The 19,684-nt window shown below is 44.5% G+C and overlaps 1 protein-coding gene across 2 annotated transcripts in view; it reads left to right on the plus strand.

Moving 5' to 3' along the window:
- The window catches only part of Slc25a13 (solute carrier family 25 member 13), a 189,322-nt gene that overhangs the window by 57,401 nt on the left and 112,237 nt on the right, over positions 1–19,684 (plus strand). For both annotated transcript variants that reach the window (XM_057769944.1, XM_057769954.1), the window contains one exon: positions 7,156–7,271. In XM_057769944.1, coding sequence (XP_057625927.1) covers positions 7,156–7,271 — 116 coding nt within the window. The remainder of the gene's footprint in view (positions 1–7,155; positions 7,272–19,684) is intronic.

A 19,684-nucleotide genomic window follows, 5' to 3' on the forward strand; every position in this document is an offset into this window, starting at 1 on the left:
CAAAACCCTCCACCTTGCTCCTCCATGTTTCCAGCACCTCTTGATCCATCCTTGTCACACTGGGTGCTGCGGTGTGTTACACCCAGCTGTCCAATCAGCCGCATCCATCATTGCAGTGGGTTACTGGTCTGGTTCAAGGCCTCTGGAATACCATCATCACTGGACCCTCACCAAAACTCCTCTCAGACATCCTGCTGTAGCCCCAAGTGATAGAGGTTCTGTGGTTATCGTCCCTTCACACACTCCAGCAGGGCGTAGATGGTGTAGATGTTAGAGTGGCCAACCCAAGGCCCAGGATGTGGGGGTCTGGGTGATAGCTGAGCTGATCTCTTTAGGCCACTGGGACACCCGCCCGTGTGTCGTGTCCCCCCCCCCCCCCCCCCCCCCCCCCCGTCAGGAGAGGGTTAGAGTCAGTTCTCCTGGGTGCATGTCACTAGGGCCAGCTCTCCAGTGCCCATGGTGAGTGCAAGGGCCAGCTCCGGATGGGGGGGCAGAGCAGCTCTCCTGATGCAGTGCCCACTGAGGGGCGGGGCCATCTATCTCACTGTCAGTCTCCACAGGATAGAAGCACCTGTGTTCAGAACCCTCATCAGACTGATGAAGAGTTTCTGGGCCTCAGTGCGGGGCCTTATTCTTTGCATTTTATTCTCTGAGTCTGGAACAATCTTTCCATTTGTTTGTGCTAACTGGGTTACTCTTCCACTAAAGAGTGGTTCCGTGAGGACCCTTAATTTAGTCATCTATGTCTAGGACCGTGTGTAGCTCGGAGTATGAGCGCCATACCTGTGCAGCGTCTTGTTTGCCAGGTGTCCAGAAAGGAACGAACAGAACTGGAAAAGCTATTGAAAGATGTTGAAGTTACAGAGTTCCTAGCTCTTTCCCGGGGATCGCAGAGTCAGATTCCTATTACTGCTGCTGCTTCCTCTTCCTCTTCCTCAGTATTTGAGCCTGGGTGGTCTTGGAACTCTGTTTCTGGAGTTGGATTTTACCGTTTCGCTTTTATCTCTTCCACTAATCCTGGACAATCACTTGGCTTCTGTTGCAACACACGGAAGGGGGTAATAAGGAAAAGTTATTTTTGGGAAGCACTCTTGTGGTTAGGAACTGGAGTAAAGTGGTAATTGGATTTTGATGTGGTGCATTGTCTACACTCAAACTTCCTCAGGTATGAGCAGATCAGAGCCGTGTGCAGCTGTGTAAATTCTCACGGCCACAGAACTGGCCTGGAGATAGGAGCCAGGCGAAGATAAAAGGACCACATGGGGTCTCAGCCTCTGCAGGGTGGGAATGAGCCCCAGCAGGGAGGAGACAAGAGCCCCAGTTAGCCATCTTGTGTAATCGAAGTCCCTGCCACGCTCACCAAGCATTCGTTTCTTTTTCAGTCTCGTCTTCCCCTCGCCCCCTCATTCAGTCCTTCTGCTCTTACAAGCCTTGCTTGGACTTTTGCTATTTTGTTTGTTTTGTATGAATTTCAATTTCTTGTTTCAAAGACAGCATGGTTCATGTGTCAATGGAAAATTAGAAAATATCAGGAAGAGAACATATTAAATTTAATGACAGAGATATCTATAGTTAACATTTTGATATGCATGGTTCAAACTTTGTGGTTATATAAATGTTTTTGCCCACTTTTAGCAAAATGGAGTTACTTTTTAGTTTTGTTATTTTGATCGTTTTTAATTTTAGGATATATTTTAATATGGCTGTTCTAGGGTGTTTGACTATAGGTGTGAGTGTGTGTTTTGAGTATAGAGAATAAACTGTAAGAATCTCTCCTTTCACCGTGTTGGTCTCAGGGATAAAACTGACTTGCTCGGGCTGGGTAGCAAACCTATTTAACCTGCTGAGCCCTCTCACCAGACCTGGTTTTTTGAGACAGGGTGTCCTGAGAGCCCCCTGTGGTTCAGGCCCAGATCCTCCTGCCTCTGCCTCTCAAGTGCTGAGATGGCAGGCATGGACCAGCAGGCTCTGCTAACAGAATCAGTTACTATATAGTTTAAGTGAGTTTTTTTGGCTTAATCCCATGGGTTTTTGATTGTCCTGTAGCATTTTTGGCGGTTAGGTGGTATTGTATATGTGCATGTGTCTTTAGTAAACCAGTCACATGTTGTATGTTGAAGTTGGTTTTAGTCTTTGACTGGTGTCGCGAGTGTTCTGTGAACATTCCCGGAAGCAAAAGCTTGTACAAATTCATTAACTTTTCTCCTAGGAGAAATTCCTAGAAGTGGGATTGTGGTGTCAAAGAATGTGCTGGATAATTTTATGTGAACTGGCACAGGCTAAAGTCATCTGAGAGAAGAGAACCACAATTAAGAAAATGTCTTTGTAAGTTTGGGACGTTTTCTTAATTAGTGTTTGATGGGGGAGGGCCCAGCAATTGTGAAAGGCACCATCTCTGGGCTGGTGGTCCGGGGTTCTGTAAGCGTGGGGAAGCCATGATGAGCAGGCCAGTAAGGAATACCCCTCCGTGGCCTCTGCATCAGCTCCTGCCTCCAGGTACCTGCCCCGTTTGAGTTCCTGTCCTGACTTCAGTGATGAACAGTGATATGGGAGTGTAAACCAAAGAACAAGAGCTAGTTCCAGGACAGCTAGGGCTGTTACACAGAGAAACCCTGTCTTGAAAAAAGAAAGAAAGAAACGAGAACTTGGAGCTGGAGAGATGACTCAGTGGTAAAGAGCCCTGGATGCTCTTTCAGAGGACCAGGGTTCAATTCTCAGCATCCATATGGCAGCTCAAGACTCTCTGTAGCTCCAGGAGTTTTCCAACACCCTCACACAGACAAAACACCAATGCACATAGAATAAAAGTAAATTATTTTTTAAAAAAGAAAGAAATGAGTGCTTGGCTCTAGCCACTCGTCTTTGTCACCTAGGCCTTTCTGGTTCTTCTCTGTATCCCACCAGCAAGCACATCCTCGCACACCCAGTCGCTTCCCGTTCAACTCTTGCCCCTTCTGAAGAATACAAGGACGCGTCAGTAGACCTGTCAGGCCTTTGCTATGCCCGTGGATGTCCTCGCACCCCAGCCAGCTGGTTCCTCTGTGTCTCTTCCCCTAGGCCTTCTTTGGTGCCTGGTTTGTTGCTGCCCCTCTGGCCCGCCACTCTCTAGTGTTTTTAACACTCTCCTGCGCCTAGTTCACCTAGTTTACAGAGCAGGAAGCCTAGAAGCCATGCTGCAGTCCCTCAGCCACTTAGCAGCTTTCCGCATCACCTACCTCAGCCCTGTTGCAGGGCTGATCCCACCTTCCCTCCCACCTCAGCCCTGCAGGGGGGCTGGTCTCACCATCCCTTCACAGGAGACTGATCTCATGTCCACTCCATCATCTTCCTTCCGACTTCAGCAAGTTTTTCTGTCTCATCCCTCAATATAACAATAATCTTTCTCTGTGGACTTACTGACCTGTCTCTAGGTCTGATGTTATTGCCCACGTTTCTCCTAAAGTGTAGCTCTCTCTCTCTATTCTCTTATATTACTAAGAGCTGTCTCTTGCAAAGTTGGCTTTGTCCAGAAGACCAAAAGTTGTCATATTTGCACTTGGTAGGCTGCCATCTAGTATCTGTTCTGTGACACAGTGTCTACCTTCTCGTAAACTGTAATAGTGCTTTTGTTGGTTTGTTTTTCTAGGTCAGGGTTTCTCAGTGTAACACTGGCTATCCTGGAAATCACTTTGTAGATCAGGCTGGCCTTAAGTGCACAGAAATCTGCCTGCCTCTGCCTCCCAAGTGCTGGGATTAAAGGTGTGCATCATATCGCCTAGTGTAACAATGTATTTTACTTTCTGTTTTTTAGCATGTGTTAACTAAACAGAAATGGTGCTTTGTTCAGACAAGTTCATATGTGATCCGTTTTTATAAAATTATTTTTTAAAGATTTATTTATTTTTTTGATTGTATGTGTATTAATGCTTTGCTTGCATGTATGTGCACCATGTGAGTTCCTGGTCAGAAGAGGCATCGTCTCCCCTGGGACTGAAGTCACAGGCATTTGTGAGGTGCTGTGTGAGTGCGGAGAATCAACCTTGTCTTCTACAAGAGCGACAAGTCATCCTAACCACGGAGCCAACTCTCTTACTCTATACAACCATTTTGATCCCGGCTCTGCTTTTGCTGAGCATTTTATAGTGGTTCGCCGTGTCTGGGCTGTTTCACCCGAACTTGGAGGTGCTGTAAAATCACCAGTGTTATAAATGAAATGGATCAAAAGAACAGTGTGTTCTGGAAAATCTGGAAAATCCAAAAGGCGTGCTAGAAAGAAGTTCTAGTCATTTAGATACATAGTCTCCCTTAGTCTGTGAGCCGCATCATGACAGGTGACTTTGGTGTTTGCTTCTACATTTGTTGGCTGTGTCTTACTCTTAGTTGCTGCGAATGAGCATTGACATAGAATGCTTCTCCTTACCTGCTTGGCATGCAATTTATCAGACGTGTGTGATTATTTCTAAGGGGCATCTAACACAGTGAAAGAAGCTTTGGCAGTTGGGAGTGGTGGAAAAGGCAGCAAGTAAGTTCACCAGCCAGGTTTGAACTTGATGAAACTTGTATCCTTCCTTGTAACACGTTAATATCCATTAAACCTGTAAAGTAAGGTAAAGCAGTGTTGATACAAAAATAGAAATGTTTGTGGAAACCATGCTGTAAGTGAGTATAGCACTATGTAATTATTCCCATGCCTTCCAGTCAGATTACCTTGAAAATCCAGAATGATCTTGATGAACAATAGAACATTATGATTTCATGGTTCCTCTGTATACCTCCTACGTAGAGGTATAATGCTTGTATCTAATAGGATTACCAAATTACATACCTTTTTGGTATTAGTAATGTGCCTAAAATACCAGTCTTCACTGGCCAGTTATGGTTTTGAAATGAATCTTTTATACCCATATGGAGTCTTCAGGTTTCTCATCATTCTGAAAAAGGCAAGATGCTCTTTTTATTGAATTTTAAGTCTTGCTCAGTCCACAAAACAAGAGCTTCTTTCTATATCCCACACAGTGTGGTTCTTTTAGCTAGCCTGATGCCTTTGCAGGTTGATTTAACCCCATACTCGCTGTCTCAGCACATAGCACCTTCTGCTGCCCACTAGTCTTCCTCTAGTGAGCGGGACAAGCAGGGCTGATGGTGCCTGCCCGGCAGGATGGCAGGACAGAGGGGCCCGGAGCAGTGACAATGAGGGGCCCAGAAGCAGTGACAATGTGGAAGCAGACAGAAACAGTTGTGGTTCTTTGGGAGGGATGGGTCAGTTGGTGATGGTCATCTTGGGAAGATGACCAGAAGTGAGTATCACAGCTTGGTGCAGTCTTCAGTAACTCTTCTGTGATCCCTACCCAGGTCTTTGTTTCCAATCTGGGCTTCTATATTAGTGTCCTCGGGTGCTGCAACAAAATAACAAAAGCACATGTCTTTAAAAGTGTCTGAGATTGAGTCCCGTCTGCTTCCCTTCTCATCCCTCTTTCCCAGGTCTGTCCCAGTGAGGCCTGGAAAATTCTGGGCGGGTATCCTCTTGAAGTACTTGTTCCTGAATGTTTGTGCCTTCTGCAGGACATACTTTGGAAAGTGAATGGTAGGGAGATTCTGGATGGAGCATACTCTTGAGTTTTTCTTTCTTTGTAGCGATTTTTGTGGTCAGGTGGCATTCTGGGAAACAGCTAAGTGTACTTTGTAGCACCGTATACAAACGTGTTCTCTCCTAGGAAGTTTCAGAGGAATTAAGTGTTTTCTGTAAAGCGGAAGGAAATACTCCTACTTTCTTTCCTTATCCCCTTCAGAGACTTGGACTTTCCCAGTACATTAGTGGAATATTTGGACTTTTATAATAAAACTTATTGGGGAAAGAACTTTGTTCGTAGAAAGTCTTTTTTTTTTTTTAAATATTTATTTATTTATTTAGTATACAAATTCTGTCAGCAGGCCAGAAGAGGGCACCAGACCTCATTACAGATGGTTGTGAGCCACCATGTGGTTGCCAGGAATTGAACTCAGGACCTTTGGAAGAGCAGGCAATGCTCTTAACTGCTGAGCCATCTCTCCAGCCCGTAGAAAGTCTTTTTATGGACCTCTTTCCTCTTGTCAAGTCATGGCGTCCTGACCTTTCATGCTCTTTCATGCTCATCCTGTATTACAGATTTGGTCGTGTTGTGACATTCCTCAGAAATTCTCACTCTCACTCACTCCTTTATTTTCCAAGAATCGCATGGTCCCTTTCTTGCCTTTAAAACGACCACTGCAATTGCCATTTCATTGTACACACCCCAGCTTTGCCGGTCCCCTTTCTGCCTCAGGTTCCTTCATGTCTTCTTGTACAGTTGAGTTTTACTTCTTTTTTAGTACCCAGTTCTGGCTTCAGTTTGCCCACAAAGCTTTCCTTGTAATTTTTTTTAATGAGTCAGTGTGCGCGCATGTGTGACCATGCACATACACACATGAATACAGAGGCCAAAAGAGGGCATTGGATTCGCTGGAGCTAGAGTTAAAGGGCATTGTGAGCCACCCGATGTGGGTGCTGGGAACTGAACTCATCGCTGGAGGAGAAGCAAGCTTTTTTAACTGCCGTGCTTTTGCCCAGGGAGGGTCCTCCCCTTCTAACTCCGCTCTCATTGTATTTGTCCCTGCGTTTGGATTTATCTTTTCTGTGTACTGTCCCCAGACTAATGCAAACTGTTTTTTGGGAACCAGAAGTTCCCTGAGTCTCACTATGGGCCTGATCTAGCTGAAGTTCCCTCTGTAGCATCCCTACTTCTGTGTGGTCAGGAGCTGCTGGTAATGGATGGGTATTTAGAGTCGGCTGCATGTGCAGTGTAAGGCTGTTAATAGCGAGCAGGTCTATTTCTCTATTGCCATCACTCTAAAGTATCCAAGCTTTAATCCCAGAACCCTGCAATATGTGAGGGAAGACTGAGTCTCAGGTGTGGAGGAGACAGAAATCACAGTGCAGTTAGTATCTGCCCACATGCTCCGCCCTACCCTCCTTCACTTCTGTACACGATTGCCTCGCTGGGTGTGTGAGCAAATGCTAAGTGCTGATCTGCTAATTTGGAATTTGCAGTTTGATAATGGCATCCGATTGTTACTTCAGTGTTTGGTTGTGTGGTTTTATTTTGTATGGTTTTATTTTCTACAGTGGACTAACTTTGTATATATTTTTTTATTTTGCAGGTTAATATCCTTCCAAGAATTTGTAGCATTTGAATCTGTTCTGTGTGCTCCCGATGCCCTGTTTATGGTGGCTTTCCAGCTGTTTGACAAAACTGGCAAAGGAGAGGTTACTTTTGGTAAGGAACACGGTAGCGGGAGCCTTTCTTTGTTTTAGAAATGAAAGGGACCAATACACACTTTTTTAAACATTATTTTTTATTTTATTGAAAATACATTTTTTTCTCACATAAATATTCTGATTGTGGTTTCCCTTCCCTCTTCTCCTTCAATTCCCCCTACCTCCCCTCCCATCTGATCCACCCCCTTTCTGTCTCATTAAAAAACAGATTTCTAAGGGATAATAATATCATATGATAAAACAAAAAATAACACCTCAAGTTGGACCAAAAACAAAACAAAATAACAACAACAACAACAAAAAAGCAGAAGAAAAGGGTCCAAGAGAAGGCATAAGAAACAAACTAACTTGTTTATAAACTCTATAATCCCATAAAACACTAAACTATAAGCCATAATATATCCATTAAAAACCTGGTGCAGACCTGCGCAGGCCCTATGCCTACTGCCCAGTCTCTGTGAGTTCATATGAGCTTTGCTTATGTTGAGAGAGAGGGCCCTGTTTTCCTGGTGCCCTCCATCCCCTCTGCCTCATACACCTTTTCCTCTAGGTTCCCTGAGCCCCGATGGGAGGGATTTAATGGAGACATCTTATGTAGGGCCAAATGTTTGAGTCCGGCTGTGGGTCTCTGTGCTTGCTCCCGTCTGCTGCAGAAGGAAGCTTCTGATGATGGCTAAATAAGGCACTCATCCATGAGTAGAACAGAATGTCATGGAGTCATTTCAGTTTTATTTTCGTTTCTACCTTTTCCCTCTTTCTTTCTTTCTTTCTTTCTTTCTTTCTTTCTTTCTTTCTTTCTTTCTTTCTTTCTTCTTCCTTCCTTCCTTCCTTCCTTCCTTCCTTCCTTCCTTCCTTCCTTTCGTTCTTTCGTTCTTTCTTTTTTTAAGAACAGTAGTATTTAATTTTGCCCTAGGTCCTTGGGCTATCTATCGGTTTCATCTTGTGCAGTGGGCCTTAATTCAAATCAGACCTTGGTTGGTTACTCCCACAGGCTTTGTGCCACCATTGCCCTAGCATCTCTTACAGGCAGGACATCATTGCAGATCAAAGAATTTGTGGCTGGGTTGACGCACACACATTCTCTTAAGAAGTTAGCCTGCTCCTTTAAACAGTGGTCCACTGGGATCTGTAGCTCACACGTCTTCCTCTTCACAGAGGAAGGACTCTGCTTTGACTGACGTGGCTTTAATACTTTAGTTTCTAGGTGGGCAACAGTGTGCCAGGAGTCCTGGCACAGTCACAGGTGACAGCTAGAAAGATCTTGTATCCCCTTTCCTCTCTGAGCTATGCTTTGCTCTGAGGGGGTGATGATCAGCCTCCCACCACCAGACATCCCCACACACCCAGTGCTTATTGTGGCCACCTGTCCTCGCAGGACAGGCTGCTGGTGTGGAATGGTCCTGTGTACTGTGGGCTTTGAACTGGTCTTCACCAGCTGCTGCGCTTCGCAGCGGCTGCGTTTTCAGTTTTAAAAGATGAATGCATCTTCATCAGTGTTTGCTGCAAAGCCATAGCAGATCTCCCGAGTTTAGAAGCAGAAGGCCTGGAGGTGCTGAGACTGGGGTGCTCTTTAGTTAATGGCCGGAAAGTTCTATGAGTGCCACGGACTGAGATTTCTGGGAACCTGCTGCCCCCTTGCCTAGATAGAAGCTTGGAGCCCATTGATCATGTGGATTGTACTTTAGGGAAAATGGCCGAGTAACCGTTTGTGTTTTCTTGTTGCTGTGACGACATAGCTAACAAAATGCAATCTAAGAGAGAAAGCACTGATTTTTGCTTAGGGTTTGAGGTGCATGTCTATCTAGGGAAGGCACTGAGGCAGGAGTATGAGACAGGAATGTGAGGCAGCTCGCCACTTTGTGTCCACAATCAGGAAGCAGGGAGGCGACTTTAGAGTTCCACTCATTTTCTTCTTTTTATTTAGTCTGAGACGCCAGGTGGAATTGTGCCACGCACATTCAAGGTGGGTCACCCCCTTCTCAGATAAATCTTTCTGGAAACACCCTCATGATACATCCAGAAGAGTGTGTCCACATGATTCTAAAGACAATCAAGTTTTTATGAAGGTTAATCATCACAGTGCCCATTTTATCTTCTTCTATTTTTTTTTAAATATTTATTTATTATGTATACAATATTCTCTGTGTATGTATGCCTGCAGGCCAGAAGAGGGCACCAGACCTCCCTACAGATGGTTGTGAGCCACCATGTGGTTGCTGGGAATTGAACTCAGGACCCCTGGAAGAGCAGGCAATGCTCTTAACCTCTGAGCCATCTCTCCAGCCCCACAGTGCCCATTTTAAATGTTGATTCTGTTTCTGATTTTGGGGTGTGCTTTGTTTTGCTGTTTTGTGGGAAGGGCACAGATGAGGGACAAATACAGACGATGTCACACAGTGCAGGTTCTCAACCAAGCACACTTCACCACCTCAGCTTTGCTGTCTTGTCCCTGTGCGCAGTTTGTGTCCATTTCTTATCAGAAGTGGAGCTAAAAATGCCATAGGTGAGTTGGTTGATTGTATTGGCCTTTTGCTCTGCATCTGTCCCTCCACGCTTGTCTGTTCTGGCAGTGCTATCCAGGCCCCCAGCAACTGTGTCCATACAGCTTCCGGCAGAGCAGCTCTGAAAAGGCACCGTGTGAGTCTTCAGTGAGCCCGTGAGCACAAGCTCAGGGTAGCATGGAGCCATTGGGAGTTGATCTAATGACGTTGTTATGGCAGGGTTACCTTGTGGGTTCCACGCAGTGGGTTGCCTCTTCTACTTCCTTTGATCTACAAGTTTGAGTAGAAATGGGAGGAAGCTGGGTTGGGGTGAAGAAAGTAAGGAATGAACTCCTTGATACAAAACACTCTTTTAGTCAAAGGGACTAGGGATATTGTTGGCAACAGCCATGCTAGGGGCCTTGGTGGAGGAAGTGCACAGTATCAGTTACTTTTCTTGGCTGACAGAAAGTTAAGGAGGGGAGAGTTATTCTGGCTTACAGTTACAGGAGCTACAGTCTCCAGCGGGAAACACGTGGTGCAGGAGTCTGATGTGGCTGGGTATACTGCACACAGTCGAGAGGCAGGGAACCGACAGGAAGTGAGGCCTGTCCTGATGACATCCATCCCCCAGTGAGGCTCTACTTCCTACAGGTTCTGCCAACCTTCAGAACCTACTGCTAACTGGAGACCAGGTCTTAGGAAACACAAGCCTGTGAGGGAGACTTCACATTATCAAGAGACCCCGACTCTCCCAGCGCAGGGGAGGTGTTAGGACAGCAGAAGCAGGGCGGACATACAAGAATCACCCATGGACTTGGAAAGGACAGCAGTGTGAGGATGATGGGTGGGTGAGTGATTTTAGCTTTCTGAACATTATTTTCTCATCCATAAAGCAGACACTGTGCCTCCTCTTTCCAGACCACATGCAAAACTGTAGTGGGGAGCTGCGGGCCTCTTCCCACAGCCCGGCTCATGGCTGCCTGGCTAGCTTATGCCCCAAAATAACGACACACAAACTGTGTTCTTTTAAACACTGCTTGGTCCATTAGCTCTAGCCCTTACTGGCTAATTCTCATATCCCGATCAACCCATCTCTAATAATCTGTGTAGCATCAGTCTTACCAGGAAAGATTCAGCATGTCTGACCTGGCGGCTTGCTTCATCGCTTCTGGCTCTGAGAGGAGCTGCCCTGCATCTGCCCGGGAGAGGGGAGCATGGCATCTGAGCTCACTTCCTCTTCCTCCCAGCATTCTGTTCTGTTTACTCCACCCACCTATGTTCTAACCTATGAGGACCAAGCAGTTTCTTTATTTTTAACCAATGACCTTCCTCCATCATTTCCCCTTTTTCTGTTTAAACAAAAAAAAAAAAAGGGAAGGCTTTAACTTTAACATAGCAAAATTACATATAACAAAACAGTTATCATGTAAAAATTATAGTTACAATATTTATATCTATTTTATCTTTTATCCTAACAATGGAAAACTATAACTATCTATCTATCTATCCTTCAACTCCATCAAAGACTCCAGAAGAATACAATATTACCTAAGCAAACAAAAAGTAAGCAACTTCTAAACTCTAGAAATGACAGAGACATCTCACTGCCTGGACAGTCACCCAAAGTTCCTCTGTACCGTTGGGGCATCAATCTTCAGCCTTCAGGCCCATAGTATCCAGCAGACTTTTCCATGAAGCAGGAAATTTCAAAGGCAGTTCAGTCACTATCTGCTGTGTCCTACAGAATGTCTCGCAGACTCTTTCATAAATCAGGAACCCCAAAAGATCATCTCACCTTTAAGTAAGTTTAGTAATCCTTTCTCTGCGGGTTCTTTGTGTCCAGTTTATGCAATAGTCCAGGCAAGAGCAGTTTCTTGCCCAAATGGCTATCAAACTCCATAAGGTGCCTCTTCGATGCCCATCTTCTTTCTTCTTGCAGTAGATTGGTGCTGCCAGGAGCAGACGTGTCTCATTGTCATGAAAAACCCTAAGTTATCAAAACACTTAAAATGCCATATTTTATAATCTTTGAAAGATATGAAGAATGCCTATCTAAAATATATCTATGGACATCTAGAAAATCTAACATGACTACAAACTTGACTATTATAAATAACTATTCATTAACAACTTATATACATAACATTTTTACATGAGCTACACAATCACAATACCTTAATCAATATCAGAAATACATATATAATAACAAAATTGACCTTAAATTTAAATCACTAAAGCAAAATCCATATCGATGCAAATTATTCATACCTATATCATATCCCCCTTTAAATGTAAAAGAACATTTATAAACAATATTTGGGAATATGGGCGCAGTTTTTTCTCTCCAAACTGCTTCCTGCTGAATGGGGACGCTGTATTCAGATCTTTCATGGTGTAACCTGTGTGTCAGGGTCATCTCAGTCGGCAGTTGAGTGAAGTAATTTTCTGAAGGTGTTCACAGCAACCTTGAGGAGGGCGTGGTCTATCATACCATATTGGGATAGACGCAATTCACAAAGTCTCATCCTCTGTGAAAACAAAAGAAGACCCTCTCCAAAGCATCATATCCTTAGACCCGTATTCTGAAATCATAATACCCTTATATCCATTCTGGTTTAGCTTGGCAGCCCATATAATGAAATGTCTCTCTGTACTTAGCTCCTTCACAGTCAAAAATTTTAAAGAAAACACAATAATACAAAGAATCCAGACTCTCTCTGAATTTTCCATTTTTACGTGGCTTATTTTTCTTTATTTCTTTTAATCTACAACTATCTGTACTCTGTCTCTTTAACTTTATTCTCTATATTTGTTTTTTCTCTCTCTCAAGCCTATGTACAGTCACCAACACTGTGGTCTTTTATGTCTGAATCTGTTTTATTGTGAATCTGTAATTTTTTTACTATCCAGGAGCATTTCTTAAAATGTTAAACACTTCTTAAAAACTTAAGTTGCACCATGTACAGGTAATATGGTACCACCTATGTCCTGCTCAGTCTAAACCTTAACTGCCCTGTTATTATGGTAATTACGGTAGTTCCTGCCTGAGACCAGCACAGTTCAGCATGGCGGAGCTGAGCCGCTCCCGCCTCAGAGCCATTTGGTGCCCCTGAGCCACACACAGTTCCAGGCACACAGCAGTCCACATTGCCATCAAGCAAGCCATAGCACTTTACTCCAAAAGCTCCATTCAAAGACTCTGTCTCCCGCAGGAGCCAGACAGAGATCGCAATGGCGGCACAGCCCAGAAAGCCGGCATTTTAAAACAGCCAGTTTTTTCCTGTTGCTGAGTCAGGACAATTTCTTTGCAGCACGCAACCCACAAACAGCAAAAAGCTGTCTTAAATTCTCTCTGTGTCCTTTTTAAGCCCTCTCAGGTTTTACGTGGAGTTCATTAGCACGTTGGGTGCCACTCTGTTGTAATATGAGCAGCAGGGCTGCGTCCCCGACACCCGGCTGCTCGCATGGCTTTACCCAAAATAATTACACGGAAACTGTATTCTTTTAATCACTGCCTGGCCCATTAGTTCCAGCCTCTTATTGGCTAGCTCTTACATATTGATCTAACCCATTTCTAATATTCTGTGTAGCACCACGAGCTGGCTTACCAGGGAAGATCTTAACATGCATCTGTCTGGAGTGGGAGAATCATGGCGACTCACTGACTCGGCTTCTTTCTCCCAGCATTCTGTTCTGTTTACTCCACCCACCTAAGGGTTGGCCTATCAAATGGGCCTAGGCAGTTTCTTTATTAATTAACCAATGAAAGCAACAGATTAATACAAGACCCACCTCCATCATTTCCCCCTTTTCTGTTTAAACAAAAAAGAAAGGCTTTCACTTTAACATAGTAAGATTACATATAGCAAAACCAATGACCTTCCTCCATCACAAAACATCACTGCATATGGGGCGCTATGTGAAAAGCAAAGGTCTTTATAAAAATGGTAATACTGAAGCAATAGCCTGAGTAAAGCCACACACACGCCCCCCTTAGTTACTTTTCTGTTGCTGCGATAAGGCACCATGACCAAGGTACTGTATAGAAGAAAGAGTTTAATTTGGGGCTTATGGGCTCACAGGTTAGAGTCCATGATGACATCTCAAGGTCATGGTGGCAGGAACAACTGAGAATTGATATATTAATCTCTAAGTAGGAGGTTGTGGTGGGGAACAGAGACAGACTGACAGACATTCTGGAATGGCTCCAGCCTTTTGAAAACTCAAACACACATTCTCCAACAAGACCATACTTCTAATCCTTCCAAAATAGTTCCACCAGCTGCAGAGCAAATATTCATATAAATGAGCCCCTGGGGACCACTGTCATTTAAACCATGATATTTGTCTATTTTTTTCTTAGTCTTTGGGAAATCCTTTGACACAGTAGTGTTACCATGGCCCATCTGTTGTGTGCTGAGCACTGTCTGTCTCTCGGGCCATGTGAGATGGACAATTCCAATTCTCAGGTGTTCACACTCTATTTATGCCATCAACTGCCTGTGACTGGTGCAGAACGCACAGCCTCCACCACTACCCTGCCCTTATATAATTTATCACCTGTATCATCACTTAAATACAGTGACACGTTGAATGCATGTCCGGTGTACATTTATGATAAATCTTTTAGGAGCCCCCATACCGATCTCATTAAAATATGGCCTGGGTCATCTGAGCCATTAACCCCAGATGATTCCAGCGAAGAGAAGCGCACAGTACTCAGGGATCCACATAACCTTTGAACTGCAGATTAATACCAAGGGGCTAACATTTTTTGCAGGTTAGGCCTGTCATGTAGTTCATGATAACTGGGAAACTGTTCAGGGAAACAGAGTCAGATGGGCTGTGGCAGCCTAAGGACTTTGGCCAACAAGTGCTCTAAGAAGTTAGCTATGTGTTCTAGGGAATTCATCATAGATCTGAAGAAATAAAAACAACCAGGCAGCCACACAGCAGTGGAGTTGGACAAGCCAAGAGGACTTCCCTCCCCAGTCCTGGTGTCACCAGCCCGAAGTCCTCAGGGAACAGAAGTCCAGGTGCATAGTCTGCCTGAGTGTCTATGTGAGGCTGGTTTGCAGTGCAGGGCGTGGCCGTCTTGTTCACGCACTGCTCTTAGCCGTTATAAATTCCTTGTCTAGTCTGTATCCTTTGCATCTTTGGAAGTGATGAATGGCCGGCGTCCCAGACGGGCTCTGTCCACTGTGGCGATCATAAAGTTTCTGCACTGTACTCTGGCCACTTGGAACTTTTCCCTGGACCACATGGAAGGCTTGAGAGTGGTCTCACTCCCTGCCCACACCCCAGCCTTACATTTTATCTGGGGTGAGAGCAGGTGCGCTCCTCATCTGTTGACGGATAGGGCTTCTGCAGGGGGGTCCGGGTGCACCAGTGCTTGTCACCAGTGCCATAGGCCCACCTTCAGTAATGCCGGCCCTGCTACTCACCCAAGTCAACAGATAGTGTGACATGTAATCAAAAGTCGTATTTTCAAAAACCCTTTCCCTCTCTCTTGAGGCCTTAAATTTCTTTCTTTCTTTCTTTCTTTCTTTTTTTTTTTTTTTTGTCTGAAATCTTTCCCTGTGTTTGGTACAATGAAAAAACCCCAATTAGGCCAATTTTCTTCCTTTCATATCCAGTTCATTACTTTCTGTTTCCTGTGAGAACATTCACCTTTGCTATTCTTGTTCTCACTGTGCTTTCTTCTGTTCTTCTTCCTTTGTCTCTTTTTTATAGCACTCCAGATTTAATCCATGCTCTCTGCACATCAGCCGGGTCCTCCACCATTCACTGATCCACAGCCCCAGCACTTACTATGCTTTCTAGTTTGATATCGTTATTTACAAGTAGCACTTTATATGAACATGTTGGTGACAGGATGTCAAAATAAGTGAAATATTCTAGATAATAAGTTGTGGTTCTATATATGTGGAGAAAAGAATGTTCTAAATGGTTTTATTTTCACTTTAGCCTATATCATGGTATTTTTTTTAACGTTCATTTTTTAAAGCATACTTTCCTGACATGTATTGTATATAGCAGGCATGTAAATTGTCAGTGAACATTTCAATGAAATTTATATGATGTGGCCATTGTCCATTTCAAAGATGACAGAGCCAGAGGTGGGAAGGACTTTCCCCAGTTCAGTGGTTACAGCTTGCTTTCTTCACTATCATTTGATCTTGCTTGTTTTTAAAGTTTTTGTAAATGGGACAATACCAAAGATACTTCTTTAAGGACTTCTTTGTCAGCGCTGGGGATGTGGTCATTAACATAGTTTTTGGAAGAACAGTACTGTTTCTAGTACCCATGCCTGCGGGTCATAGCCACCTGTACCTCCAGGGCTCTGATGGCATCTTCTGGCTTCTCTAAGGAAGTGCGCACACGCTTTTATACACACACACACACACACACACACACACAAATAGATGTTGTTCTGTGTGGAGATGGTAGCATTCTGTGTAGATACTGCAGAACAGTACGACAGCTGCTCATATATCCTTGACTGAGGGAAAGTCTTTTTTATGGGAGAGAAGGTTAACCCGCTGTGATCAAGCAATCAATCTGTAACACACAAGCCAGGAAGACATTATACTAACCAAAGACAGCTAGTCATCAAAGGATATTTGTAGTATGTAATTCCATTTTTTTTGAAATTCCTAGGATAGGTTCACACAGGAAGAAAGTGGAATGATGATTGGCAGGACTGGGAGAAGACAGGAATGTGGGTTTAGTTTTTAATGGATACAGAGCCTTCCGTTCTGCAAGATGAAAAGATTTTGGGGTAGGCGGTCATTGCATAGCAATATAAATTCACCTAATGTAACAGAACTGCATACTTGCATGAAGTTAAAATTGTAATATATATTATACTATACAATAAATTATATATAAATAGTCCTGAAATTATGGGAGGAATTAGGAGTACTGAAAATTAAAGTTTTTACAGCAAGTCATTGGAGTCAATAGGTGTGAACTTATTGGATGTGTGCCTTTGCTCTCTTAGGAGTAAGGCCTGCAGGTGCCAGGCCGTACAATGAAGACCAATGTGGGCCTGGTGGTGCACTTGTGACTTTTCTCTTCATTACTGGATAGATTCCTCTACAGCAGAAATGCCACAGACTCTGGCAGTCATTTCTGTCTACTTAGTCAAAAGAATTGAAATCAGGATTGCGAAGTGATAATCAGCACTCGGTGATGATATTCACTCTAGCCAAAATATGAAAGGACCCGAATAACTAGTAGCCCTGATTAACAGAATGAAAGTTATTCACTCAATGGAGTGTTAATTTGGTTAAAGGAGAATCCCTGGCATACACAACATGAAGAACCATGAGGACAAGCCAAGTGAAAAGGGCCAGTTTCAGGTAGACAGGTCCTGCAGAGCTGAAGACATGGTGATCCTACACAGTAGTGTAGCTACTGGGGACTGGAGAGGATGTAACATTCCAAATCAAAGGGCGTACATTTCTAGTAGGCATGATAAGTAAGTTGTAGAGATCTGGTATATCATTCGCGGCTCTACTTCCTGCAGATTCCATAGCCTCTCCGAACAGCACACCTCCTGGGTGCCAAATGTTCAGATATGTGAGTCTATGGTAGACCTGTTTTTATTCAAACTACCACAGTATCCTTAGCCCAAGATAAGATATAGAGATATGAAGATGGGATGCTGGAGGCCACTTTCCCAGGAAGAAAGAATGGCCGTGGGCCAGATGCTAAGGATTGGGGTGTGCGTGGCATATTTGAGAAGCAGAGGGGAGAACCCGTGGGAACCAAGTGAGGCAGGAGGAGCCCGTGAGGAGAAGTAGAGAACTAACAGGTTGAACGTTGCAGAGAAGGGAGGGCGTGGATTCTGCTGGTGAACGTGGGGAGCTGCTGCTGTCTATCAGAAGAGAGACAGATCTGGCTGGTGGTGAACAGGGTCATCCTGATTTTGTATTGAGAGAGGAGTGACCTGGGATCTTATTTTGGCTGGGATACAGGGCTTGAGGCAGTGGGGGGGGGGGTGTCAGCAAGACTGCTTAGATTCTGGGTCTGTTTTGTTACTTGTGTGTGTGTGCATGCACATATGTGCCCACACCACAGAAGACTTTGGGGAGTCAGTTTTTTATTTTCACCATGTGATTCCCAGGGCTCAAACTCACGCTGTCCAGTGACTTTCCCTTCTTGATCATCTTGCTGACCAGATTCTAGGTATATTGGTAAAAGACAACTTCTGGGGTTCTTCATCAGGTTGGATGTGATGTGTTAGAGAGGGCAGGTGAGCAAGAGGACAGCTGAGAGGACGGAGGAGAGGGAGCCCAGAAGAGAGTGATGGTGCAGTCCGTGTGCAGACCCACCGGGAAGCTGGAGCTCGAGGGGGAAGACTAGCGGGCGCAGGGGTTCTGTATTTTTCATGCAGTGGTTCATGCCTATTGTTTTCTAAATAAGCATGTAGGCGCTTAGAGCCAGAGTGTGGGAGTTGAGGGAGGGCTTTAGCACGTCGATGGTGCAAGCCACTGACTCAGATGCTGTGAATGAGTGGAGCAGAGTGAACTCCCAAATACACTGAGTTGTAGGGCTGGAGGTTGAGCAGTGAGGAACTCTTCCTCCCTGCATTCCGATGGGACAGAAAGAGCACAGTGTGCTGCTCACCACCTACCTGCAAGAGGTGGTGAGGATCCAGGCCGTTCGAGTAGGCTGCCTGAGCATGGGAAGGTGGATTTGGGCACAGGATGAGATTAAAAGGTAAAGATTTAGAAACTGAAGGGGCCTTTGAGGCAGGAGAAACCATGTAACATCAGCTACAGGATGTGGGGCAGGAGTTTATCTTATAGGAGATGTAGTTGGGAACTGGTTCTGGTTCTTCAAAGCACTGGTTCAGGACCATGACAACGCTTGGAATTGTGTGTGGGGGTGGTGGTGAGGCTGAGGAAGGTGACATCTGTCTGTGACCTTTGTGTGTTTGAAGCGGGGAGATAGAAGCTCTCGTGTGTGTGTAGAACAGCTGGCCACGTTGTCAGTTCCTGGCCAGAGACAGTGAGATTCTGTCACAAAACCAGAAAAAAACACAAGCCCCAGAAACCAGTCCAGTCTTGCCCTGTTATTAGAAAGTACAGTGATGTTGTCCTTTAATTTTTACTTCAAAAGATGTTGTTTAATTTGACATAACGTTTCCTGTGCATATTAATAAGGACCATGTGGCAAAGTCACTATTAGACAGTCAGAAGTCCTGCAGGAGAAATCTGTTAACGTTGCTTAAACAAGCTTTGGGGAACAAGTTTGAACGTGGCCTTTCTGTCCTGTGTTTATGTCACACTATGCAAAACCCATAAAACTGAGATCATTGCTAAACGAGTTCATTCTTCATTCCAAACTGTTTCTTTTCAGCTAGCCTATTCTCAGACGTGAGGGATACGTAGAGGGACTCTCCCTGGATTCGTGTAGAGTCTGTCCCTGAATCCCGACGGACAACAAGCGTGCTAGATGACATAGGAAATACATTGTAGCAGCTCGCAGGGGAGATCGCAGGAAGGGTTGAGAGTTAGCAGGATGGGAGCATGAGCGGTTAAAGGCAGATTTTATAGAGGACTGGGACATCTCCAGTGTAGGCCTAGATGGGAAACGTGAGGCTTAGTCCTAGGAGTTCAGTGTAAAAGGAAGCCATTTGTGACCACCTTGGTTAATACTGTGTAAAAGGAAGGCATTTGTGACCACCTTGGTTAATACTGTGTAAAAGGAAGGCATTTGTGACCACCTTGGTTAATACTGATTTTAGATTTGCCGTTTCACAGAGGTGATGTTCATTTTGTTGAAAGAAACATAGTGAGTGTCCTACAGTAAGTAGATTTTATTTGGGGGTGAAGATTCCTACTCTCCCACCTATTGTAACGGGGCTAAGGTTCCAGGTAAGAGCAGCGTGAGTTCTGAAAGCAGATTCCTCCACACT

This window comes from Chionomys nivalis, chromosome 1, assembly GCF_950005125.1.
Source record: "Chionomys nivalis chromosome 1, mChiNiv1.1, whole genome shotgun sequence".
Classification (NCBI taxonomy): Eukaryota; Metazoa; Chordata; class Mammalia; order Rodentia; family Cricetidae; genus Chionomys; species Chionomys nivalis.